Source organism: Danaus plexippus, chromosome 2 (genome assembly GCF_018135715.1).
Source record: "Danaus plexippus chromosome 2, MEX_DaPlex, whole genome shotgun sequence".
Classification (NCBI taxonomy): domain Eukaryota; kingdom Metazoa; phylum Arthropoda; class Insecta; order Lepidoptera; family Nymphalidae; genus Danaus; species Danaus plexippus.
Window position 1 is genome coordinate 9253803 of NC_083537.1, and position 26890 is coordinate 9280692.

The following is a 26890-nucleotide window of genomic DNA, read 5'->3' on the forward strand; positions in this document are numbered from 1 at the left end:
TTTTAAAAATTGGTCAAGGTCAGATAAGGATATGTTATATTATAAAATAAAAAGAAAACTAAGTCAATAGAATTTATTTTGCGTTATTAAGTAAATTGTCTGCTACCATCACTATTAAGGTTATTCGTCGACCTGCGACGTGGCTAGGATAAGATCGAAGAAATCTTGAAAGATGTTTACGAATTTCACCTACAATCAACGGTAAATGTGCTCGTGTTACTTTATCTGATACGTCTAGTTTTATTAAAGCGTCCTCCAAATATCTGTAAACAAAGAAAATGCATTAAAAGGGGGAACCTGTTTTTAAAATATATACATACAACTTTTTATATTTACAATGTAAATTGACATGTACGGTGATGATTAAGGAACGGGTCACATAGTCTCATCAAAATACCTATTAAAAGTCATGAATGAACTTTATTATTGAATTCATTAATAAGAGAATTTACGTTATACTCACCTGTCGTTTTTAAAGACTCACCTGCATTTAAGTTGTGTGTCATGCACCATATCGGTGGCCAGCTGTTGTATGAGAGCCAGCAGCACAGGTTGTTTTAGACGGCAAGGATCGAAGACTCTCTGCGGGTGGGCGGCACGACAAGCCGTCATCACCAGAGACAGGTCAGCCGAGGACAAAGCTTCTTCGAAAGCCTCGTTAATCTCGCCATTTTCTATCTGCTTGTTGATTCGGGCTGACTTCATCTGAAGATATTTTATTTCCTCCGTTTAATCACTCGAATGATTATGCATAATTACTTAGGAACCGCAAAAAAGTTTTCCCCTTTGATTTTAATCTTTCCAACGTAACACTATTAAGAGATTCGAAATGTGTCAATTGGTAGCAAAAGCTTTTGAAACAATCTGGTTCTGTACCAGCGCAAAATGCTGTTTATTCTTTCCTAACTGTCGTTTCACTTGGATGTAAGTAAAAAACTTACTAGTTGATCAATAATAGATAGCTCTGGATCCGTCGGCTGTGGAGGGCTGGTCGATGTCGTTAAAGGATCTTCTTCATAGTTGTTCTCCTCATGGGATAAAGGCGGAAGCTGGGGCGATAATAAACTCTTAATCCATTCACTTACTTCAGTTTTTAAAATACTGAAAAGTAATAACTATGTTTATTATATAAAACATTAAACGTTAGTGCAAGGCAACACGAACACCTGCTAAGTCTTTTGCATTTTTAGTTTTTAGCGGATTAAATATTTTTTCGTTTACCAAACCGAGAAGATATTTCTTTGCATTGTAGGCTACACATTGTTGTTTAAGCTTGACATCAGTTCTAATGTCTACTCTCACAGATATTTAGATATAAAAGAAACAAACAATATATTATTTAATGACTCGTCATCTGAGAGTACGGGTTGGTACACCTAGTTTCTTCCATGATTGTATTAATTGCTTATTCTACTTACGAGTCCAAATTGTTCTGCATAAATTGTAAGACAGTAGTGGGTCTATCGTTTTCCAGAGCCATCAAATGCTTTTCTATGGCATATTTAAGACTGCGGGTCGATTTATGAACCGATTTATATAGGAAGTAACTCTTTTTTTCTACTGGAATAAAAAGTAAGCACTTTAGACTGTCTATCTGTTGATTCGTACATCTGCTTGATTTTAAAATCCTTACACTCGTGAAAAGCACTATGTAAGGTTCTTGAAACATGAGCGAGAAGTCGTCGTTGAGATCGCTCTAGGAATGGCAGGTAAACTTGTCTGAAGGCCTCAGACAGACATTGCCTCATCACCTCTTTTAGACGCTCGACTACCGTCGCAGCGAGATGGTCTTTGAGATCCTTTAAAGTACTCCGTTCATTAGTAACATTTGTATAAATATTCTATTATATTATGAGAATGAGGTCGCCTTTACAGTTTACTAGTAAGAAATATCATTGACTCGATGACAGCAGGCTTGGTCTGCATACGATAATATCATACAAATATTAGTTATGTTCAGGAATCGTATACAAGATGGACATAAAGGGGACGAATAAAGAATGACTGCAACTAAAATATTTAAAGGTGCCTTATATAGTATCGAGGTGCTTCCTAAACTCACATCGCTTTTCAGATATTCTGTTATTATATTTCTTAAATCCGTCTCCATACTTTGCGCTCGACTCAGATCGTCTGTATCAAGAACAATCTTTGTATCCCCAACTGCACTATTAGAAGATTCTGACATTTCTGTCCTATAAAAATTGTAATTATAGTATAGAAACCACTACTTTATATTTATTTATGCTTTGATATGCCTTACTTTTGGTCGCTGTTATTGACAGAGCATGATTTCAAAAATGATATTTCGTCTTTGAGATCTTGAAGAAGCTGGTTTTGTTCCTGCAATATTTCTATAAAAAATATACCTATTAGCATTTATGATCGGATCAGTTTATTTTATTAAAAACATCGTTGGATATTGGTTCAGACTTGGTCGTGTGTTGGCAATATAAGTCATAAACGTGTAACCTACCACTCAACTTGACCACCTTAAGCTCCAAGGCCAAGAGCGAATCGCTTCGAGAGGTTTCGCTTGGGTCCAGGTGTATGAATCCGCTATCCAGGTGGTCTTCCAACGAGCCGTAGGATTTATTGGCGAAGATCTCGCAGATCTCCAGTGAAGAGTCACTTTGAAGGTCGCCCTCCCCGTAGTTACAGAAGCGACCATTGCATTCAACGAAATCGCTATCCTTTAGCGAATCTAATGTTCCCAAAGATTTTGATCTCATTAAATTGCTTTTACTGATACGTAGTGACATCTTGGATACCAATAGTTTATTGTGCGTCAAGTAAAACATTAGGATGTTGCCGTCGTTTTCAAGTCACGTATTTATTTCTTCCTACCCTTCTCTAGGAATGATAATTATTTATGCCTATTGTGTTTGACGCGTGTCCTCGGTCTGTTTACCTGCTGTCATGCAAGTTGGATTGGCGACCGAATTAAATGTGGCGCAAACAAAAAAGTCCATCAGTTTAAATCTAGCGTCAGATCTGGTATTTTATCTTGCTGTGTTTGTTGAGTACATCAAAACTAACAGGGGATATAACTCAATACAAAGTTATGAATTAACAGAAAACTATAACTATTAAAATGCCAAAAGAAAAAAAAAACCTTATAATGCAATTTTGTATTTCACGAAATAATTAATTTGTAAAATTGTCAAAAAATGATTAAAAAGTAAATGTTTCGTCACGTAGTTCGATATACAGCTTTCCAGCGCCAAGCTATACGTATCGCTCATTATAATCGACTTCTCGTTAGCGATTAGAGATCTATATCCTTAGTCTAAGTTTGTATTACACGACGCACGAAGCGTTTGATGTCTCCCGTTCCCATCTACGTTAATACTATTAACTTTCTGTATGTGCGTGACGACGTCAGTTAAGACTGAGCACAGTCCTGTCATGAGTCATGTTATTCTTTGGTAATTGAACCACTGAAGCCGATCTTAAAGAGAGTTTGAAGGGCAAGCTTATCGTTACTCATTAACATCCCATGATATATGATTGCATATTCAAAGTGTAGTTTAGGGTAAAGGAACATGTTCCAATGAAAGTCACAAACAACGGATCAAATAGATTTTATTTCCGTAGTCCGTAGCGGTCACGCTGTGTACAGCCAGCGCGTCGTCTGACGCAACAAACATCAACATTATCAGGAACCATAAAAATATATCGCGTCCGAAATGTGTTTTACAAGTCACGTAGAAAATATTATGAAATATTTGTACATTGCTCAAGGACGAACAGCGGTCACGACTCCTCGCTCCGCTCCGATAGGGTGGTCGTGGACACTAGGCACGGGGAATAAAATGCTTGCTGGAGAACTTACTTGCATCTTAAATCTATACAACGTCTATGCGGGGGCAGTGACTTCAGTATGTGAGCGGAGAGTGATTTCAATATTTTATTACAGTACTCTGACCTTCAGATTTGGCTCTCCTCTACAAATTATTTAAAATGACAATCAAACAGCGACTGTCAACATGTTGTTTTAGAGAATGTCATTACAATATGGCAGTTATTGTTGTAGTCCGACGGCATCTCTAACATTCAGTCCACAGCCACCTCAGCACCGGCACCCACGCTTCACCGCCGTTTAGTACAAAATGTTTATTGATTCAGGCTTTACAGTATGCACATCACTATAAGAATAATACATAAAAAAACTTATAAACCTAGCAGCCTTATGTAATGTCATCGTTATGTACATGTGTACAGCCAGTCAGCCGAGGACACGGTACACCAGTCCAGCGTGCCATGCTCCGCGGTTGTACACACGTCACAAGTACCATAGCAATATGTAATCTCTACAGTGTACATCACCATGCTATTGTCAGTTCATCATACGCTAGTCTCAGGTCATTGATCTCTTACAATATATAATTTACACCCACAGTCGGCATCAACCTGAGGTTGTGATAAACGATTTCTTTACCACGACGCATCTAACTCCAAATAGCACCATACATAGTAATGGGTGGGTCTTAATTAGTTTTATATAAAGATATTTAGGTAAATAATTATTTAAAAAAAAAATGTCGTCTTTGTACAATTATCAAATTGACAAAATACTTGCAACAATTATATGTCAGATTATGAGATGACAATAAATATGTGTAGCATATAGAAAAAATTAATCACAAGTCGGAGATTTTCTAGACGTGGACGATCTGCTCTGTATATATAACCAGATGCCCGCATGGTTAGACTAGATTACAACAAAGTCTGAAGGAACGAGTAGTATAGTGAAATAAAGTCAGATGCACTAGTCACAGCACCGAGTAGTATCCGTGGATCACATCACTAGTCTGACAGCACAGCGGCAGTGGCAGCACTGTCACACGCCGCCCTTCACCAGCGCCTCCGTAGCCATCAGCAGCATACGGAACTGTCTGCTGAGGGAGTGGCTCGGGTTGGAGTTGAGGAACGATATGATCTGCTTCTGCAGCTCGCGGACCACGATCGGCAAGTGCTCCCGGGTCACGGGGTTGGTGGTGTCCAGGTTCATGACCGCCTCCTCCAGGTAACTGGCACAGATTAACGCACATAAGTAACTTTAAAATTTTAATACACAAACTTAAAAATGGACATTAAAGCGCTGGTGAATGAAATGTCAAGGAAACCGAAGAATACACGATCGCGTCAATCGCCATTTTAAAATGACAATCCTACAGAGACTGAGGAGGCGTGCCTTGGGATAAGTAATTAATGAACCTGTACCTGTCACACAGAGCGTCTAGTGTAACCAGCAACCAACACATAGCTGGGGACAGTTATATATATGTAGTATATGTATACAGGCACATTATTGTTTTACTCAATACATTTTAGGAAGAACCAGCAACTTGTCGACATTTATTGCTCAGCTCACGACAACTATGGATTTTTATAACACATACTAGCAACGGGGGGATTAAACTCGAAGTCTATCCCAATAAGAGCAGTGTATTTTATTATTTTAAAAACTACATACTAGCGACGTTTAGGTTACTTTGCAGCAACTGCCCGCGATCACTAGTAGTAACCGAAAAATATTAGTTTCATTTAAATGAATACTCGCGAAGGTCGTAGATCTCCTTAATTTCGAGATGCATCCTACAGCGATGTGTGTGTGTGTGTCTGTCTGTGTGAGTGTGGTCACCGGTGCTTGAGATGCGTGTCCTTGGTCATGTCGGCGGCGAGCTGCTGCACGAGGGACAGCAGCACGTGCTGCTTGAGTCGGCAGGGCGGGCCCAGGACGCGGGCGGGCTCCGCGGCCCGGCACGCAGCCACCACCAGCGACAGGTCGGAGGCGGACAATGCCAGCTGGAAGGCGCCGTTCACGTCCCCGCTCAGCATCAGCGACTGGATCTGACTCACTTGCATCTGGGGACCGTTGATTGCCAGTCAATATTACTATACAGACGACAACGATTTTTCTTCTATACATATGATATTATGTTATATTACGTCCTATCTATATGGTTTTTGCTATTCCTACTGTTTTAGGAAAAATACAGATTTATGAACAATCGGAGGTGAATTCTACTTTAGATCCAAATTTCCTAAAGATACTCTACAATCTCGCTACATTTTAATGTGCAAAGAAAATTAAATACTCTTAGTAGGTATGGCAGAGATTCCTGAACACAGTTTCTTGCGGTGCGAGGAGGTCTCTGAAATGTTTATAATAGATTGACTTCTCCTCTTATATTTCATTAATTTAAATAGCAATGTGTCAGTTATTTCATGTATTTCGGTTTAAGTTAATTATTGACGCAGTCACCTCCGCCGACGAGTTACTCTGTAAAACAAAATTATAGATATTTTTCTTTATTTAAATTCCACCATTTTGTCAAATATAGTCTAAAGTTGTACTTTAAATATCGCTTATTTCACATCGGCACGACATATTGGAAATTTTAATAACTACGTTTTTTTGTATTTGCTTCGTGTATTTTATTATCGTATATTTGCTGTTTCGCTTCCTTTGTAGAGGAATCTCTTGGTTGATCTATAAGCTCTTTGGTCGGCAGCCATAGGTCCTTACAACACGTCAGTCTAAGGCGTACCTGTCTGTCTGTGACGGACGGGGCGGAGGTCGTGGGCGCCGGGGACAGTGCCCTAGCCGTCATCGCTCGAGCCTGTTCGCGAGCCTGCTCCCGCCACCAAGATAGCTCCTTCTCTAGAACGCTGACGACAAAAAATATTAACATTTATTATGAAACAAGGAATGAGTATAGCCAGATAACCCTCACGTAGACAGGGCTGGAACTCAATTCCATATTAGTATGTGGTGTAAGTCATCTCAGCCAATCATTGTTATTGTTATCTATAGCAGTAAGTGTGAGAAGGTGTCGTTACCCGTGCACCAGTTCCTTGAGCTGGGCGGCGACATGTTGCGGGTGGAGGGGCGCCGCCCTGGCCAGAGCGTCCGCGTGCCTGTCGAGCGCCGCCCGCAGCGACCCGGCCGCCGAAGCCCCGCCGCGCTCCGCCGCCACGCGACAAGCCGCCTCCGTGTTCGCTGCGACTGGAAAAGGTTATTTCATGAAATTTTAATGTCATTATTATACACGTATCGGATCACATCAACTTCACTCCGAGACAGCTACAGTCACCACAGTAATGTCTATATTTTCTTTTTTCTATTTTTGTTGGACATATTATTTTAACATCAGATATATCTTTTAATATCTTGGAATTTAGTACAGCGTTTTTATTTATCGATTTACCTACAATCTAAATTACTCTTATATAAAATAATAAAATCCTTCTCCCGTCGTCCCTACGTACATTCTTTAGTTCCCTGTTGGAAGGCCGCGTTGATCTGCCTGAAGAGCTGTGCGTGCGCTCGCTCGACAGCCGGCAGCGCCGCCTCCAGCGCCGCCCGCAGAGCCTCCCTCGCCGCCTCGCGCACCGACACACTCACCATCGACGACACGCTGGATGACAGCCGCTCCGTCACCGACTGTACACGGACACTGTTATATACACTCCCCTGACACGGAAACAGCTATGAAACGACAGTGTAACGTGTGAGGCGGCGCACCTTGCTGGTGACCAGCTTGTCGATGTTGTCCCGGAGCAGAGCGTCCGTGGCGCTCATCTTGGCGGCCAGCTCGTGCTGCAGAGCCTGCGCCAGCGGCTCCAGAGCCCTGGCGGCGCCCGCCCCCGCCGCCGCCGCCGCCTGCGCGCTGGCCGCCTCGCCCATGGCCGAGATCCGCTCCCAGCTGGATACAAGACGGTTCATTAGTTGTATCGACCCGCGCCGCGTGCGAGAGGTCGTCCCTGCAGAGCGCGGGTTACCCGTCGTTGAGAGCTTCCCGCACGGCGGCAGCGGTCCTCTGCGCGTGTTCCCGGCGGTCCAGGCCACGCTCCTCGCGCACGGCCCGCACTTCTCCGCGCAGCACCCGCAGCTCCACGGACTGCGCCGACACCAGCTCTAACGGAAGGACACGGATCATGTGAGGGCGGAGGACTCACTCACCGACGAGGTTCGGTCGCCATGTGACTTATTACATATTATATAATGTTACACTGGTCCAAGTCTAATGTTTGAAAGCCAAGTTTTGGAGACAGATAATATCTCTTACCGGTCAGCTTGTCGATCTTCTGTTCCAAGGATTCCAACCGGTTCTTTTTGACTTCGTCCAAAACGGGGACGACTTCTGGGACGGAAGGAGGAGCCAGTGACGTCACGGGTAGGGCGGGCAGCGGAGGCGCCATGCTGGGGGGGAGGGGAGGCGGCACTATAGTGGGGAGTTTGGGAGGAGCCGCCAGGGTGGGGGCCAGCGGCGGTGGCAGGGCGGGCGGCAGGGTGGGCGCCAGCGGGGGGTTGACGGGCGTCACGAGCGAGTTCAGCGACTGGCTGCTGGACTTGTCGCTGGTCGCCCTGCGCTGGTTCGCCTCCGTTATCTGCTCCAGTGATATCTGGGGCCACGACGTGTCACTGTCTGGAAAAACGTGTAAAAAAGGTACAGGACGCCGATTTAAATTTACGAAAATTATAAAGGGAGTACTAACTGGCATGTTTTAATTTGGCTGGCGGGGGAGGTTTCTCTGATGAAGTGAACAGATCTCCTGAGAACAGCTCTCCGACCGGCACCGCGGACACTTCCTCGGTGGTCGAGCTCGGCTTGGTCTCGTCCTCGTCGTCCTGTAGCGAGACAAATACACAGAATGTACGGACATTACGGCCATAGGTCTTTCAGATTTTTGGATTCAACGAGAAAAATATCAGTCGGTAGATTTAAAGTTCACCCGCGTCCACAGTCACAGTAGAATGGCCGACACGTGAAATAGACTACAGCAGTGAACTCGGAGAAACAATCATTAATTTATGATAGTATTTTTTTCTTCCTCTCGTATAATAACATCGACCGCAACCCCCCCCCCCCCCTATAATCGTGTGTGTGTCGACTCACCGCATGTCCGTAATAGTGCGCGTCGTGGGCCATGATCTGCCTCACCTCCCGGCTGGGGCTGGAGCCTCCCGACGCCTTCCCGCCCACGCCGTTCAGAGCCTCCTCCGCCCCGCCCGCCCTCGCTATGTTGGTGATCTCCGGTGTGGCCGACAGAGGAGGGTCGTCGTCCTCTCGTTTTCCGGGCGAACTGAACGATCAACATTTTTTGTAAGCTTAGGAAATAGATTATGCAAAATAAAGACATTCTAAGACTGTTTCCATTTGATGATTTTTTTTAAATTTTAAAACTTTATGAGAAAAGCAGAATTTGACGAAACTATTTTAATTTGTAATAAAATCGATTCAGTGTTGTTCGTGTACACATCGGACGTCGTTTTCGTCAGGTCCGCTACCAACTATTGCTTTGATATATGTCGAAGGCGTCACCTGAACGCGTCGGGAGTCATCAGGTTGAGGGGCGGCATCGTGGACGGGGACTCCGGCCTCTGAGGGATGAGGCTGCCGGGCTGGGTCTGGGAAAGACGACGACGACAACTTGTATGAGTTAGTGACCCAGGCAGCGGAACAATAACGAGTCGAGTCCCGCACGAGTCCCTGTCCCGGGCGTGACCACCAAATCTCTTAATGACATATTTAAAATGAATACATACTCTGTATCAAGTCCGCACGAGGTAAGACAGCTGAAAAACAAAACATGAGTGACGCATGGCTCGGGCCTCCTCAGTACTGATACGACATTTGACAGCCACAAGGAACATACTCAAACTGTACGCCGTGACGCGGCAAACAACCCGGCGACACGCCACGGACGCGGGTCCCGTGACGTCACTCTGGTGTAGCCAGTATTCAGTTCTGTTGTATCAATTTGCTTACATTTCCGTTGCAGTCAAGTATCGTACCGGCTGTCGTCGTGAGTGTACCTGTGACCTCATGAGGAGGTTCTTGAGCTGCTGCGTCTGCTGCTGCAGTATACTGGACGGGACGCTCTTGGCCGCGTCTTCTGCTTCCTCCTCCATGCTCAGATCCACTAGATCTGGGAAGAACAACCGATGTGGAATTCACAATAACCATGAGGGTGGACCGAAACAGTTTAATGTCCGTTTTATGTAAATTTTTTATAACGATTTGTGATCCGACGGCGGATTCCAGCGAAGAGAAAGTGTTCGGCATCTTCAATAAATAGCAACCGATGCATTAAGTTGTTTCCAAATGTTCTCTTAACGAGGACCGACTTCCAACAACTAACGGCACATACATTAATTTCGTGAACATAAAGTGGGTGTGGGGAATACAAGAGCGAAATCTACAGACTTTAAAAGAATGACATCACTTTAGAAGTTTAAATTTCTTAAGCGTTTAACCGAGTGTAGATCTCACTGGTCAGGCCACATCTCATCGAGTAGGCACGAGTCTAAAGGAGCTTGATCAAGGGTCGCGTGTTAAGTATAAGCCGTCACCTCTGTGTGTGTTCTGGGCGGGAGGCTGGGCGGGCGGCGTGTACACCAGCTCGCCCTCCTGCAGACCCTTGGGCTGCACGATGTACAGACGGAGACGGACGCGCGCCGACGAGGATCCTCCCTCCTCGTCCTGATACACGGAAAAACACTCATTCCTCGTCATGCATGTCTTTACCAATTGTGGAAACATATGTGCGATTATATTTTATGTCCTGTTCTTTATGAGATTCAAGGAGTGTTGTTTATTTACCGAGTGATGTATGGCAAAGTCGTCAGGCGAGTCGGAGGCGTCCCCAGCCGAGCCGTTCCCGTGGTAGGGGTCGTCGCAGCTCGACTCACACTTGGCCGGCAGCTCCTCTGAAGGACAAACGTTACAATCACTTCAACTTTAATAATCACAAAGTCCAAGCTAAACCAAGGATTTATTCGCACTCGATTAATCCTGGGAATTCCTCGAGTGCTTCACGAATTCATAGTACGTGTGAGTCACCTGCGTCCACGATGCAGAAGCTGAGCACGGGGTAGGGCAGCAGGAACTCGGATATGCTCTTGCAGTAGGCGGCGGCGTCGTGAGCGTCGCGCGCCACGTGCAGCACGTAAAGACTGCGGGCCTTGGAGTCGGACAGCAGCAGGTAGCCGGCGCTGGGGTCCAGCATAGCCTTCATGACGCCCGCCTCAGGGGACGCCCGGAACGAGATGCTCTGCAGGCAGTTCCACGACTTGCACGACCAGATCTTGATGGACGTGTTGTTCTCCGCACCCGTCACCGCGAACTTCCAGAAGTGAACGCTGACGAATAATATCACGTTAGAGATGTATGAGGGGAGTGAATGAGTAGTTTTACGCAGACGGAGTGGCGGGTAACAGATAGTTTGTGATATGTTCACGTGGCTACGTACAGAATGCAACTGTTAAGCAGTATTTTGTTATATTTCTATCCCATGGCTAGAAGCTACTGGGGTGCTGTACCAGCTACTGTGGTCTCAGTCCCATCACTGTAAAGTGCTAACAGAAGCAACCGTCCATCCCCTCCCAGACACTCGGCAACCTCCACATACAACACAGTGGGAGTACTCACTCGGTGTTATAATTCTTGTGGTTGTCGAGGAAGAACAAACAGCTCAGCGGCTGGCCCTCGTGAGGCTGCCACTTGTGTAGGCAGCGCGGGCTGATCTCGTTGTTCATGTATACCTTAAATGAAATGAAAGCTCGAGTTAACAAACTGACCCATCCGGAGCATATAACTAAGACAGACTGGTGGGGGAAGATATACCCTCCACTGTACTTGACAACTGATTACTTTTTTGAGGACAATCAGCTCAGAATCGATGTGGCTTTCTTGGTAATTAAGATGTATTTTATCTGTCCTAGATATTATAGATATTTAAATAGCTACAGAGCGTTCTTGGAGCCTTACGAACCGACCATATATATTTTTATAGATTTATTGCACAGGTAGAACCACTTCCGGGGTTAACCAACTCGGAGTTCAGACGTGCATCAAAGCGGCGAGTGATTTAATACATCTGTACGAAAATAACCGACTAATTTCAAGGGTTCTTACTTTTATTAGTCGCGCAAAATGTCTCTTTTTTAAACGAAAGCTAGCTCGAAAGAGGAGTGATCGAGGAGTACCTGGGTGAACATGACATATCCGTCTTGAGAGGCGGTAGCGAGGGCGGTGCCGTCGGGTGAGAAGGCTGCGGCAAGTACGGGCGCCGCGTGACTCCCGGCCCCGAGGCCCGCGCCCCCCGCCAGCGCGGCTCCCGCGGACACGCAAGACACGGGTGCACCGCCCCCTCCAGCACACAGAGACCATATCGCGCGAACGTTCCACATGCGTGCTGTCAACATATTATACAATGGCATCCGAGACACTAAACACATCCGACACGAGCGAGACTCGAACCTGCGCCCTCAGGAATATCACATTGAAATAAAATAGAAAAATATATATGTCATGACTTTACATACTGTACTGGAGAATACTAAGTTCTCTACAGCTATACTTGTAATACTGGGCAGGGTGAGACTGATTTTATATACAACTCTTGTAGTGTAAACATGTTTTATATGCAGCCTTTTTGATTGAAAATCATTACAAAAGATAAAGATTTTATCCACAGATAGGAGCATCTCAATATATTCACACTTCTTAAACATGAATTATTGATGAAATCAAGCGAGCCCGGGATGTAAAATATGCTGAATCCATACATAATAAAAACCAATAAGGAGTCCTTCATGCGTACATACCCTGATGTGAATGTGTGGTGAGCAACAACCTGGCGACATCATCATCGGGGGAGTCGTCCTCATCAGGTATGTAGGGACACCACACCACACGGTGCACACCGCCACCCAGACATGCACCTGTGTCCTCACGCACCTCCACTGACAGGGTACAGCTGCAAATGACATACATACAAGGGTTCATAATGAAACAAGTGTTACAAGTGGCGCCATCTGTACCATGCTAATTATAATATACTATAATCCTTAGAATTATTTTTATGACTGATTATAATACTGATCCATTGTAATTTTGTGATGGCAACATTTAAGTATCACCATGTATTTGTGAACTATAAATATTGGCTTCAGACACTTTGTAGGACATTACTGGAAGTAACAACATTAAAAAACAAGACTTAAACTCTTTCTCAATTACATGAGATACAGCATACAAGTACATATAAAGGGAGATGAATATGGTTATTATATGTTATAAGCTCACCGCAGACCGCTGTCCGTCACTTCAATCTCATGGATATAAAAATTCCCCATTTCATCGATACTGGCTAGCAATATTTGATTCTGGATATGTGCAAATGCCAGGTCTAGAACCTTGATAACAAGAAAATATTGCATCAGAAACAATTAATACAAAAAATTGACAATAAAGAAATATATATGCATTTGAAACATTGTATTATAGAATGCTTGACAGCCAGTTTGGTTTCAATTCATTTTCATTATATAAAAAAGATAGTATTTAATGTGCCCAAGAAGAATATTGTTAGTTCAAAAATTGTTACCTCTCCTTTCATTCCTTTTATGAGTGCTCTTCTGTCTATCCCAGGCTCAGGGTTGTATACAACTCTCACCATACCATTCCAGCTGCCAGGGTCGGCAGCATTGGGAGCTGCAAGCAATATATTTGTATAACATGTCCTAATCTTTTTTTATTATCCTTTTATGTAATATATTAAAAAAAGTAAGTGATTTGAATCATTTATGAGTCTATATTCAACTGGGACGATCTTAAAATATCTTTGACCACTAAAAAATACCTTATTTTAATGCTAAGTTTGGTACCTTTAATACTATATGCTAGGTACTGTCCACTTATATGAACAGCAAGGAGTTGTCCAGAGTAGAACTTGGGTTCCCAGTTATAATCCACAAGGTTCTTGAGCTTCACTTTAGAACTACCATGGTTGTGGTTGCCGGCATTTGTTGTCACTACCACGTCCGACGAATATACCTCGGAACTACAGACACCGTCACCTTCAGAGAATGATCTGGAATAATCAGGACAATCAAAGATTGTAACAGAGAACCGGGAACACTAACGATCATACACAATAATATAATTAATTTCATATAACAAATGATATTACAACGAAAATACATTATACATTTTGGTAAGAATTGTCATAGAAGTACAAATTGATAGATTTTTTATAAAGTTAAACACGTCACGAAAGCCCAATTTATTAATTATTCTGTTCATATCCTCAGAAAGGAGTTTAATTAAATGACCTATATTAATAACTTTGAAAAATATTTTGTGTTTAATAAAACTAACATGTACAATCAAGTAACTCACATTGTTTGGGTCGAATCCGTAAGTTTTGGAAGCATCGTCGTCGGTTGCATTTTACCATTAATTCCCAACTGTGAACATTAATCATAAAAATGTAAAAAAAAGCTTGAATGGAAATTTCTTCTAAAGTGTATCTGAAATTTTTGACGATTTACACTTGAACTCTAAAGCCGACCGACATTTAATCAACATAGATTATTAAATATAACATAGATAATTTAACATGAAACAGAGTACAAGACCCATAAGAAATAAAAAAATAATAAATCAATGTAAGTAATGTATTATATACTATTCTCTTCAAAGATAGAAGTTTAATTTTATATATTTATTTATGAGAAAATATCGAAATGTATTTCGTTTTCTCCAAACAAATTAAATTTTCAAAGGTTATGTTTATGATACATTCCCAAAACACTCGAATTTATGATAATAATTGTAATTAGCCTTAGGCAAAGCATTCGAGAAGAATTTTTAATTTTCTACTTCTGCATTGTAAGATTCGTATTTATCTGTAGCAATATTAAAGTCTACATATTGATTGATATTTGAATGCTATCTGTAGACTGTATCAATATTTCTTAGTATATGTCACTGACAGTTGACAAGACAGTGAATTGATTTTTCGAAAATGGTAAAATTTATATAATTTATAAATATAATATCAAAAAAACTATTTTTGAGGATGTTTGTATATTTTATAGTCTTTGGCGGACAAGATATCAATGCTTATGGCGCGGCCAGGGGGCGACAATGCCGCAAAAGATGACGTTCCCTGGTGGATGCGATATGCTGGTCGAGGTCTTGGAACAGTTGGCAGTGCAAGTACGTATCCTTTCTATTTATACACAAAGCTCAAACAAGAAAGAAAAGAATCAAATGCTAATGGATAGTAGCACTATATTTGTACATGGGTTATTCTCAATCTTGCTTTTTTATCTTATCAGTGTTTAAACAAATTCTGAAAATATTTTATAATGATAATCAACAAAACATACAAACTAATGAACTAAATTTTATTATTTTAATTATACTATTATCCTATCTTATCTTTGTCCATATTAAAGTTATGAACCAAAGTCATTAATTCTCTTTGTTATACTTCAGAACAATTAAGTGACAACGCAATAATGTTCAGTGTTCACTGTAACTTACCACATAATTGGAATGAATGGCAATGTTCACCCAATGTTAGCTTTAAAGTGGGATGTAATTTGTATGAACATGGTCTCAATTGTTATATTGAGTTCATCCACTTTGTGATAAATTGAAATGTCTGTCTAAAAATAACACAGACTATCATATGAGTCCCTCAGTAAATTATTAGACACTAATCAAAAGTCAGCTTAGAAATAAAAATCTAAACCACAGGCAAGTTGAATAAGTAAAATATATTTTAAACTAAATCCATATACCTTGTCAGTTAAAATTTTAATGTATACATAAATATTATAAAGGTGTTTCTATTACATCTAAAGCAATTTCTTTATTAAATACTCCACTAAAAATCAAATCTGATATTTTTTTATCCCAAATAACTAGAGTAATTAGGAGTTGAGGTGATGGTGGCAAAGCCTGGTAGCTGACTTCAAAATGTAGTCCTTAGACGTCAAGAGAGCACAGATTATATCTTAAATAAATAAAAGTATTAAATTTTATTTCATTTTCTCAATATTAAATGATGCATGCTTGATTGTATTTTAGTTTTTTCTCAATTTATAGTTAAAACAATTTGTTTTTCTTTGCTTGATATGGGGTATGTGTAAAAGATTTTTGATGCTGTCTAGATATTAAACCTTTATCTGCCTATGGAAGTTCATCTAAACCAGCTTTCTCAAAGTGGGCGATAATACCCCCTTGTGGGTTCTGTAGGCCCTAAGTGTGATAAGAGACCCAAAAAAATGGGGATGTTGTGTAGAAGTGTCAGCGTGATTTTTATTTTTATATACATAGAATAAGTTATAGTTGTCTTTCAGTAGCTGAAAAAATGGGATTTTAAAAAATAATTTATTTTCAAAGTGGGCAGTAGACAAAATATTTTTGGGAACCCCTGATCTACACTATAAAGATCTGAATCCAGACACAAAAGAGATCTTATTTGTTTATTTAATGTTCCATAAAACATTTCTATCGCTCCAGACACACGACCTTCTGTCAAGTGCTTCTGCTTTATTAAATAATATTTCTCTTTACAAGTGTTAAACAAGTTTCTTCTAGTTTATTTCTTATACTTTCATTTATTGTGGATGCATTATTTTCAAAGCAGTGATATATTGAATTGCAGATGTCTATCGCTTTGTGATGTGAGCTACACTTGTCGTACAATCAAAGTTAATAGCATTAAATAGTGTTCTAACAGATTTTTCTCAGAATTGGAATTAGGTAGTATTTCGATTAAAATTAGTCAAGATTTCTATAAAACGAAAAATATTGTGCGTGGGTACAGTCCGCGCGGTAGAAGTGAAACTTCGTAGTGTTGTAATGGAAACAGAATAATTTAGGTATTGATAATTTTTTGTGTTTCTTTAAGACAAACTTTATTAACACTAATGACAAGTCACAGTTGATAGCTCGCATGCGTCCGAGCTCCACGCATCCCCTCTCGCTCTCAAGCGTTAAACGTTTAATAAAACCTTGTTGGAAGTCGTATAAGAAGTTTCACTTCAAAAATATATTTGTTTTCAAGTGACGTTTTATAAAACAAAACACGGTTCAGTGTTATTTGCATCTAACATTGTCCTTTCAGTTCACATAATGGAACGCATTTCCCTTTCCGCTCCCCCGTTATGTCATAGGTTATAAAGGGCGGCAGTACGATCACGCGTTTTCTTTTTTATTCATGAAATTACAAAAATTCTTTGTCCACATATCCCCAACCATTGTCTGTACGAAATATGCGCAAATCACGTGGAAATTTGTTGTTCACAATTCCATAACACTTCAGAAAACATTGAAATACTTCTCTCGTATGTTTCATGAAGTAAACAACACGAAGACATAACTCCATCTTTAAATAATACAAATTAATTCACAGCTAACAGAGAAGATTCTTCTATAGGACCATACACATCAGTATTAAAAAAATAAAACAGTATAATGAGATCTAAGATTTTCGCGAGTATTCATTTAAATGAAACTAGTATTATTCGGATTTACTACGCGGATTTTATGATTTAAAAACTACATAATCCCGACGTTTCGGTTACTTTGCAGCAACCGTGATCACAAATAATAAAATCCGCGTAGTAAATCCGAATAATACTAGTTTCATTTAAATAAAACAGTATGTTTCTATGGCCTATCAACTCCGATCATTTGAAGTGTTCTTTATTCATAATTTCCTTTTCTTAGTAGTGCTGTCTCACTGCTATTTTTGTCATTTCCGAGCCTGTCTTCTTCATTGACTGGATGAGATGTGAATTACTGAATTGAGGCACTTAGCATTCATCGAATTTTTAGGTAGAATATTTAAATATGCAGAACGTCTAATAAAGCTATATAGGCTATTTATTTTTATTATATTCTTTACAATAATTCACCTTTTATGATATTTTATTTCGGAAGTTTCCTCACATGTATTATTCAAACGAAATTATAACGTGTACGTGTCACCTAGATATTTTCAATTTTAGGCAAATCGTTATCACAGTTTTATAACTGTTGCCCTCATTTATGTGCGCGAGGGTGGTCAAACAATGTTTTTCATTACATGTGGGGCGGGGTATGATATGCCCAAAGAAAAATATTTCCCTAGTCTTTTTATAATGAACATGAAGTCATATTATTATTTTAATAATTGTTCCGTAATCAGTTCGGGTTATTATGTATAAAAAACGTTAGTATTCTTTTCTATTTTGGTTAGTATGTATTTTTTATAAATTTTTGGGTGGATAAATATTAAATAGAAAGAATTATTGAAGGTTGCGCAAAGAAAAGTAGTCATCTTTAGATCTTCCCGTCGTCGTGAAGGTCCTAGAGGAGCAGGACATACTCAGTCCTGAATTACGATGGGATTCAACACCGTTTATGATTCCAATTACACTGTTTTGAATATCAGCATTGATAAATACAGTCTTGTTAGAGCATGGTCTCATCACCCGCCAATTCCTTTCGCATGATCAATCTCGTCACTCTTCCGCATGGCGTATTTTAAAGAAATATGTTTGTTGTGACTAAGCTATTGTTATACCCTAGCAACTTTCATCGCAACGATATCATCACTCACATTCTCACCGTCGATAGAGACAAAACTTTATTGAGTACCGCGGAGTGACAACGCGCTCATTTAGATTTCAGTAAATGAAATAAAAATGAATAAAAATATTAAAATCGTGAGTATACCACAACACTGATAATTTTTTATGTTTGTATTTGAGTTTACAAAAGATAAAGCTACGACAGGTTTACCCGAAATGTCAGGAATTAACTTCCAAGGATGTGTCTGTGTTGTATTGTGCTTTGAGTCATTAGTTATTGCTCTAAAATAATGTTTCTACGTCGTTCAGGGTCCAGCCTACTTTGAATTATCATTATAAATGTTCAACAGTACAGTCACGGAAATGCCCTAAGACAAATAAATGTTTCTGACTATTTTTTATTGTCATACACCTGTCTAAAATTTCAGAATTTTTTGACCTTCTTTGCTTTTGTCTATAATTAACACTTAGCGGTAAATAATATTGTGATATTTTCATGTGTGTTTTGATATGAAATAAGCTACAACTTAATCCTAAAGACAACAGCAGTTTCTGTGCGAACTATAGTTACTTTAATTGTCCATGTCCATTTAAATATATCTGTATGTTTTAAAGAAAGTTTTGTTTCTGGACGGAGTTCCTAATTCCTAAACACACGAACCCTCTAGTGTCGGGTTTGTATTCCGTTCTTGATTATGATATTTTAACTTTATATTAAACTTACATTACATAGGCACGCAATAAATAAGACGAAATTCAACACAGATTACTATAAATTATCTCGGGTTTGACGAAGTTATCTCCAAGTTTTCTATGTCGAGTTTGTGAATAGTTCCCTGCTCGTTGGTTGTGAAACCCTGTGCGATAGTTTCATACATACAATACGCTCGTTCAGTTCCTATAAACTTTATAGCCGCTCGTTGCCTATCCTAAAATGAAAAGCTTTGCCAAACAAGGCTTTCCTTTGGAAATTACTATACTTTATCCCCTTCTCTGGTCTTATTCACAATTAAATAAAACTACTATTTTTTCGGATTTACTACGCGATTTTTTTTTAATTATAAAAAATTATAATAATAAAAATAAACGTAGTAAATCCGAAAAAATAGTAGTTTTATTTAAGTAACTCGCGAAAGTCTTAGATCTCATTATTCACATTTATGCGCATTTTTCATAATCTTTATTTACTTGAACTTTAATAAATTATTTACTTCATTCTTCTTGATCTCCGATCAAAAAAGTACAGTTGCACTATTTTACAATTAAAACAAAATTTGACTGATTATAAACCCAAAATAAAATACTTGTAAATGTTTCAAATTCAATTCCGATCCATTATTCAGACGCCACTGCTTTATTTTCTGAATGTATAAATAATTAATAATAAATGACTAACTGCATCATATTCTAAATTTCCACCGAATAATCAGTTTTTACGTATCTTCATTCTGGAAGCAATATATGTGAATTTACGTAAATTGTTAAAAAAATTATCACGACTGAGTCATTATGCTGTCTATCACACATTAAACAATATCAATTACGCTGTTAGTTCAGATTTTTAAATTTTAAAATGTACCGAGAAGTTTTGTTTCCGGGTTGTAATGTGTCAGTCAACTTCCTTGGTATGTTAACCTTGATGTTTTTATCCCAGCTCTTTTCGGATCACTGAAACTTGGCATTCTTGCTCATCATCAAGCTTCAGTGCCAGTTGTCTTATTTTAGGAATAACTTTCATGTTTTCAGTCAAGCAATGTTAGCTTTGGATTTCATCAAAGTATATATGAGAACTGTTCAAAGATCCGAACTAGACTCGACTGTTTCTTCTCAATCATTAAAGCCGTTACGTATATATCGGCGCAATTCTTATTATTTGAATAAGTACTAATTGAGGGTAGTTGAAATTATCAGGTGTCAGCCGCATAACTACCTGCGAAGCCACCTGTGCAAGTGTAGTCACAACAATGTGACAATAAATAGAGGCGAGGGTACCGACTACATAGTCTCGTTCGAGCCGTTGCAGGGTACGGACGTCTTCGAAATAAGGGATTCGTCAAACCGTCTACGAGGTTACCTTCAAGGGTCTGAGATCCTGACGACAGTCAAGAATAAAGTCTTCGGTGACGTCAGTTATGCTAACGTCACTCTTTTTAAAAACCATGGCTTGGTCGATACTCCGACATATATAATAATTGAAATGTTCCTCACGGCTATTCTAGACGGAGCTACATTAGAAATATCCAATTTTTCATATATCAGGCTCCACTTATCTGATCCATGAGTCATGTTGGCTTTGCTGACGCTGCTGACCGCTGCGGTTCAAGTTTTATTCGCATATAACACAGTTACAAGAACCCCAAAAGAAAAATTTTAATGGGGTCACATCGAAATATCACGTGTCCTGCATATATTGCGTTTTATCGATGTACGGGTGTTGCTCGATCGCTTAGTGAGCAACCGGACTCGGATGAGATTTAAGACTTTCGCGAGTATTCATTTAAATAAAAATTAATGTTTTTATATGTTTACGTTTCGGTTACTTTACAACATTTTATGATCACGGTTACTCCAAAGAAACCGGAAATGTCGGAAGAATGTAGTTCAAAATAATAGAAAACATTTTCTTTGCTTATACGCACTTACGAAGCTTGTCGTCAATTGTTAAAGTTCGGAAATCCCTTCCTTACATCTGGATCATGCCTGAACACTTACCTATCGCAATACGAATATCAGGAACCTCTTTTCATTATCCTCCAACGCAAAAAGAGGGGTGACGTAAGTTTGACTTCGGTGTCTGTGTGTACATGTCTGTGCCACCGTAGCTCCCAAACAGATCAACCTATTTTGATCCGGTTTATTTTTTCATTTTGAAATCCAGTTTCTTTGAGGTCTTTCTTAGCAGCGTATGATTAATAACGGTTAAGTGGTAAATGATTATCATTTTTATAAAGAGCTAGTATTCGTATATTGTTTTACCCTTGTTTGACGTGTGCCACAATAGTTGTTGAATAATCATTAATAATAGGGATGTTCTTTACTTAATTATCTGAGTGAAGTCTTGATGAAAGTACTGTATATGTGAATATTAATCCAACCAAAAACACTTGTAACTTAATACAGCCGAAAGTGTAAAAGATATCGTGAAATTGTCTAACCTTCTTTTATGTTACACATAAAGTGACATTGAAGAAATTACACTGGCCGTTATTGTACGGACCAAGGTCGCAAACAACTGACATACTTTTGCTTTTCTTATATTATTATTTTATTATTGATTTACTCATATATTTCCCTCCAAAAGTATGACCAATCTCACTGTAAAAACCCATTAGATGTAAGCTACAAAAGATAAAAATATAATGTTTGTACAACGGGGACACTAGAGAATTTGATTCTCTTCATAATTATCAGAAAATAAAAACTATGATGAGTTCCATTTGACATTACATGAAAATATTTAGACCCAGTTTCACCAAGCTCTGTCTGTTAAATCTGTCAAAATATTTCCGTGCCACGGTGAAAATTAACAAGGCATTATTAAATGACACGTCAAATGACCGGATACCAAATTATTCGTCCTTGTTATAAGACGACCAAATTGAAGTTAAAGCGTTTAATGGGACATGTTTGCTACGATGGACCACTTTATCCGTTGATCGCATGTATCCCTCGAAGCGTCACTTGTTGGTAAATAAAATTCAAAAGCAAAATAGCAAAAGCTTTCTTTTCACTATACTAGGTGTAATCTGTCAAAATCGTGTTGTCAATTTATTGCCATAAATTTTGTTCTGGGTTCCAATAAAAATATGATAATGCATATGAAACAATAAAATTATAGTCTTAAGTTAAAATATGTTTTATTTTTAGTATATCTGAATCAATTAATATTTTAAGGTCAGTCAGGTTAATTAAAATGCAATTTATTCAATTAATATCATTTTCATGTCTCTCGAACCAATATTTTATGGCGTATGTCTCATTCAGTGCCTTTATCTCTCCATACAGTAAACAGATGCCCACAAGTTTCATTCGTTAAATTATATTCTATATGAAAAAAATATTTTTCTTCCAAATAGTTTTTTAATCGCTTTTTTGTACTTTAAGAAACCCTCTCTCTTATTACTAAACTGAAATTTATATTTTTAATATGAATATTTTTTAGTTTGTTTTAATTGTAAAAGTGATTAAAAACACTATGAAGGAGGTGCTGACCGCGATAACTTGCCCTTTTTTTATTATAGTTAAACTGATTATCTCTTATTTATAACACTTTCAGTCGCCATATTCCTCGGTCTGCTGAATTGCATCACCATACTCCCTTTCAACGTCCTCTGTATCCCTGCTGGCGTGTGGCAGATGCTAGCCGGCTTCATAGTGATGGTGTGCGAGGCGCCCTGCTGCTGCTTCTTCATAGACTACATACAGGTGCTGTCCGACAAGGTGGAGTCCAGGCCGTATTGGCAGAAGGGAGCGCTGTATATTGGGTGAGGATATAGAAGCTCTTGGAACGTCATTTGTAACAGTGCAGTCGATGGAAAAGTTGACAGGTCGGAAGACAACCTCGATGGATCAACTCAAGTCGTAGATTCCGATTGTAGTACTATCAGTGAACCGCTTAAGAGAGACCAATTAATTGTAACCAATTAATCTGCATCACTACTGACCGAGTCGGTGTATGTCTGTTGCAGTCTCGCTCTGCCTCCTTTCTTCCTGTGTCTGCTGAGCGTGAGCACGTTCCTCGGCAGCGGACTGATCTTCGCCACCGGCGTCGTGTACGGCATGATGGGAGTCGGAAAGAAGTTTGTATACTTTCATACCTATACCGTTATATTAATTATAAAAGCGGGTTCTCGCACCACTCTCAGATATATATAATAACTAACTAACTTAGCGTGTGGACTAACAGTGTGTCGTTCCTCGTCTAACGTATGGTATGGCTTTTGTTGAGGGAACATTGATTCTGTAACAAAATGTGTGGGAGCTTTATAGTTTATATGAGCGCAGAGAATATTCCGCGTTCATCGGACGAGCGCGGTTTGGGGGAGAACGGAAACGATTAAAAGCATGTTGTGCTGTGTGTAATATAATCTGCGTGACTGATCGGCTGTGGGTTAGGGGTTCCCGGGACGACATGGCGGCGATGGCTGCGGGCGGGTCGACGCCACCCGGCCCGCCCCAGGACAGCACCGTCACGCTCATGGAGGACCCCGACGTCTGGCGCCCCAACTAAGTAAGCCGCCTCTCGTGGCTAAGCTTAGTGACTGTGTTATGGCTTGACCTCTGTTCGGTCTCGTAGCGTTTTATTCCTTATTTGGTTGCACGTTCTGCTTTTGGATCGTCTTTTTTTAGGTCAGCATGTTTTCTGTCGTTAGTGCAGTATGTACAGTTTTTTTTTTATATTTTGTATTCATGATATTTATAACCACATTTCCTTGGCACCACCACTCATTCCCGTCAAGCTCGATAGTGATTTAGACGTCTCAATCAGTCATTTATTTATCACACTAAAGCACAGACTATTTCATATTCTCTCGGAACTCATCGCCAGGAGCTAGATCAACAATCAATTTTAGTATATTAAAAGAATGAACTTCTCAATACCCTGGCAGGGCGTCCGTGGAGGAGATGCGGACCGCTGCGACCTTGGAGGCGGGAGCCAGCGCCGTCCCTCGAGCGAAACTCGTCGCCAACGAGCAGCCGTTCAGCTTCACCAGTCCCCCCGCCAAGTGATGATGACCCCTCGCCGCTCACATCCTGGTCTCCGACCTGTGCCACACAGCTGGTTCACTTTAGTTCCATCCTTCTAAGAGATAAATGTCATTCCTCTTCGTGTATTCTGTCTTTACAGTCCACCCCCCTCCCCCAACCCCTCACCACCAGCCCCTCCTCGTCTCCTTTTCATCTCGGGTCGTTTTTCGATCCGTCTCGTTATATTTGACTGTAAAGTATTTAATATCCTGAATCCTAACTCACCGCGAAGTTAATCCCGTGATTTTAACAGGTACATTGAGTTTACGTTCTATATTTATTTATTAAGTGATTTACTTTTGACTGAGTTTTTATTTATTATATGTGTAAAGAGAATTCTTATTTAAACTTTTTTTTATATAAATCACGTGCATTTTGATTTTATTGTTAGTGAAATTTTGAAAAATTTGTAGAAATCATTATATTATGTAACAACACTACGTAAATAATCATTTTGTACGGGAGTGAAAATGGTGTACATTGTTTTGGATCGTTTTTTTTATTATGTTTATTATTCTCTAGCTTCTTGAATTGAAATTTACAAAATCAAAAATATATCATAGAAAAGTGTTTTTTTTAAATATATTTTTCAGGGTCGTTGTTGTATCTGTCAAACTAATGTCACCACGATTATATAAATATGACGAGTTTTGTTCGATTATAAAGAAAATTTGCCCATTTTAATATTATAGTGCTGCTTTCAGTGAACATGCCAAAATATTATTAAAACATGCAATAACTATAGATTCTATTATTGAAATTAATGTTGGACGGAGTCGTCTTTGTAACGGCTTGTCGTTTTCGCTGAATTTTTGACTATTTCTATGAAAATGCATTTGTAATCTATTTCGAGGTCCAATTGTATATGTTTTCGTCCCATTTCATAAATTATTGGACGTTCAAATTTATCATAGGCCAAGTACCTGACAAGTTTATGAATTTAGTATTTTGAAGTCCAAGCGCATTGCGTGTAGTGTTGTATCGAGGGACAGAGTACCGGGGAAATTTTGAACACAATGTTTTATTTTGAAACTCGTAATTTCATGTTAATTAATATCATGGCCTGGAGATGTTCTCTATGTAGTAAAATAATGAAAATGATGAAAAATAATAATATAAATGTTGTAACTGTTAAAATTACTCGCTTGATGAGAAAAAACTATGTAATTTGATATATCTTATTTATTTCATCTGTGAGTTCAAAATACTCATAGAATATGTCGTTTAAATGTGTGTTATTCAAGCCACTGATTTACTGGCTATTATAAGTGAAACGCCTGCCCCGGCAAGAACATCTAACAAAAAATCTTACGTTTTTAAAAGTTATTCAATTTATATAAAACAAAAATATGTATAAATATATAACATTAAATGACATCGTACATTCCTTTGTACCCAATGGTCTCAAGAGTAGGTGTTTGATATGAGTTTTCTCTGACTGTATATGACAGTTTTTGAAAACATAAATCTGTATGAACCAATGTTAAGAGCCGCGTGATGTAATAGTTCCAATACTATTTGTATATGTTGATAATGTTTGTAACGAGTTAGCTACATGAAGTATTATTGCATGTAAGAGCGACCCTAGTCCTAGATAACATTAGCCGTAGTTAAATGTTGCTCACGGCAAGTCTATGCTCTTATAGAATGTCAATGGAATTGCTTATTTCTTTATTCCCGTGCTTCCCTCGTCACGGTCTCCGTATCTACCGTTCTGTTTAAGTTAGTCCTGTATCTATTCCATCACTTGTTACATGTACATAGTGAAATTGTTCAGAGTAGGTAGCGTTAATTGATACATTATGTATATGTGTTTCTTTGGTAGCTAAAATGTTGATCCGGTACCAATTACATCAATTGTTGTAAGTTTATATGTAAATGAAGTTGTTTTTAAGTTTCTGCTAATGTTATAATGCTTTATAATGGTCATATGTTTATGTAATTCCCATACATATCTCATTATAGCTATTTACTTGGTCTAACAGCTGGTTGGATGAATTAAAGTATTTAAATAATAATACAAATATGAATAATTTTGTTGAGAATGTATAGGTTATTTTAGTTAATATTTCCCAGGGTTGCCGCATGTAATCAATTATGAAAATATTTGGATGTGTATTTGTCTCGGCAGCAACCCTGGCCATTACATCTAGCTCACATTATGTATGGTATGCTAGTTTTATAGTAGACATGTATTGAATTGTTCTGTCGGTAATGTTGATCTTTAGGAGGCATATCTGTAATAAATGTGTGTATATTGACTGATTCTTTTATTTAACTCTGCTCCTTCCAATGCTTACAAGGACTCGATTGGTTGTTACTTAAATGAGGTCTGTGAACTTTTAAAATATCTGCCATTTTTTAATTTTGTATAAAGCATCTTTGTACTTTTATGTTAGATGTTTTGCTTTTAAATGCAACGGTTTAAATAATGTTCTATAATATATGTATATATTTATTGAAACATGAAGTGTGACTTTTTTTGACTGGACTTAAAAAAGCTATTAATTTAATATGTGAGTGAGCTATGAGGAGTTAGAAGTGACAATATTAAAAATTTATTTTTCACAAGCCGTTGAATCATGATATATATTCTCTTAATATTTATAAATAGAATAATTTATATTTTTTATTCCATTCCATACAAATAATTCTCTTAGTTATTTTTTTCCTTCCAAATGGATAACAAACACTAATATATTTGTTATTCACTGTCCATTTGCTGAAATTGAAGCATGTAGTCAGCAAATA

The 26890-nt window shown here is 39.1% G+C and overlaps 3 protein-coding genes across 5 annotated transcripts; 1 reads left to right on the top strand and 2 right to left on the bottom strand.

Moving 5' to 3' along the window:
- Positions 1 to 59: 59 nt before the first annotated feature.
- LOC116765364 (enhancer of mRNA-decapping protein 4-like) lies at positions 60 to 3112 on the bottom strand. The gene is made up of 8 exons (XM_032654825.2): positions 2477 to 3112; positions 2264 to 2354; positions 2063 to 2195; positions 1634 to 1799; positions 1419 to 1560; positions 942 to 1101; positions 485 to 705; positions 60 to 263 (listed from the first exon to the last, which is right to left on the bottom strand). Exons 1-8 carry the CDS (start codon positions 2799 to 2801, stop codon positions 74 to 76), a joined length of 1428 nt encoding a protein of 475 aa, XP_032510716.2. The 5' UTR covers positions 2802 to 3112; the 3' UTR covers positions 60 to 73.
- A 455-nt stretch (positions 3113 to 3567) lies between these two features.
- On the bottom strand, positions 3568 to 14375 carry LOC116779425 (enhancer of mRNA-decapping protein 4). Of its 2 annotated transcripts, none has more exons than XM_061529376.1 (22): positions 14199 to 14375; positions 13685 to 13890; positions 13405 to 13511; positions 13104 to 13213; positions 12623 to 12774; positions 12002 to 12210; positions 11445 to 11557; positions 10857 to 11155; positions 10617 to 10723; positions 10367 to 10496; positions 9830 to 9942; positions 9336 to 9421; positions 8910 to 9096; positions 8509 to 8641; positions 8079 to 8438; positions 7792 to 7927; positions 7535 to 7715; positions 7279 to 7453; positions 6850 to 7015; positions 6558 to 6678; positions 5648 to 5871; positions 3568 to 5033 (listed from the first exon to the last, which is right to left on the bottom strand). In XM_061529376.1, the coding sequence occupies exons 1-22, from the start codon at positions 14246 to 14248 to the stop codon at positions 4844 to 4846; spliced, it is 3555 nt and encodes a 1184-aa protein (XP_061385360.1). In that variant the 5' UTR covers positions 14249 to 14375; the 3' UTR covers positions 3568 to 4843. The 2 variants fall into 2 exon arrangements, with proteins under 2 accessions (XP_061385360.1, XP_061385364.1); XM_061529380.1 differs by lacking the exons at positions 3568 to 5033; positions 5648 to 5871 and adding exons at positions 5878 to 6161; positions 6272 to 6289.
- Positions 14376 to 14760: 385 nt separating this feature from the next.
- On the top strand, positions 14761 to 26400 carry LOC116779734 (calcium channel flower). Of its 2 annotated transcripts, XM_032674141.2 has the most exons (6): positions 14761 to 14829; positions 14900 to 15020; positions 22668 to 22875; positions 23080 to 23190; positions 23507 to 23621; positions 24001 to 26400. In XM_032674141.2, exons 1-5 carry the CDS (start codon positions 14827 to 14829, stop codon positions 23619 to 23621), a joined length of 558 nt encoding a protein of 185 aa, XP_032530032.1. In that variant the 5' UTR covers positions 14761 to 14826; the 3' UTR covers positions 24001 to 26400. The 2 variants fall into 2 exon arrangements, with proteins under 2 accessions (XP_032530032.1, XP_032530031.1); XM_032674140.2 differs by lacking the exon at positions 23507 to 23621.
- Positions 26401 to 26890: the final 490 nt, after the last annotated feature.

Excerpts from the sequence above, each read along its gene's own strand:
- LOC116779425 (XM_061529376.1), bottom strand. The coding sequence starts at position 14,248 with ATGCAACCGACGACGATGCTTCCAAAACTTACGGATTCGACCCAAACA. Across the intron at positions 10,724-10,856 it reads CTTCTGCATCGTGGACGCAG|AGGAGCTGCCGGCCAAGTGT; the intron begins GTGACTCACACG and ends TTTGTCCTTCAG. Across the intron at positions 8,439-8,508 it reads AGCCAAATTAAAACATGCCA|ACAGTGACACGTCGTGGCCC; the intron begins GTTAGTACTCCC and ends ACGTTTTTCCAG.
- LOC116779734 (XM_032674140.2), top strand. Across the intron at positions 15,021-22,667 it reads TGGAACAGTTGGCAGTGCAA|TCGCCATATTCCTCGGTCTG; the intron begins GTACGTATCCTT and ends TAACACTTTCAG. Across the intron at positions 23,191-24,000 it reads ATGATGGGAGTCGGAAAGAA|GGCGTCCGTGGAGGAGATGC; the intron begins GTTTGTATACTT and ends ATACCCTGGCAG.
- LOC116765364 (XM_032654825.2), bottom strand. The coding sequence starts at position 2,801 with ATGTTTTACTTGACGCACAATAAACTATTGGTATCCAAGATGTCACTA. Across the intron at positions 2,355-2,476 it reads TAAGGTGGTCAAGTTGAGTG|AAATATTGCAGGAACAAAAC; the intron begins GTAGGTTACACG and ends TATTTTTTATAG. Across the intron at positions 2,196-2,263 it reads GTCAATAACAGCGACCAAAA|GACAGAAATGTCAGAATCTT; the intron begins GTAAGGCATATC and ends CAATTTTTATAG.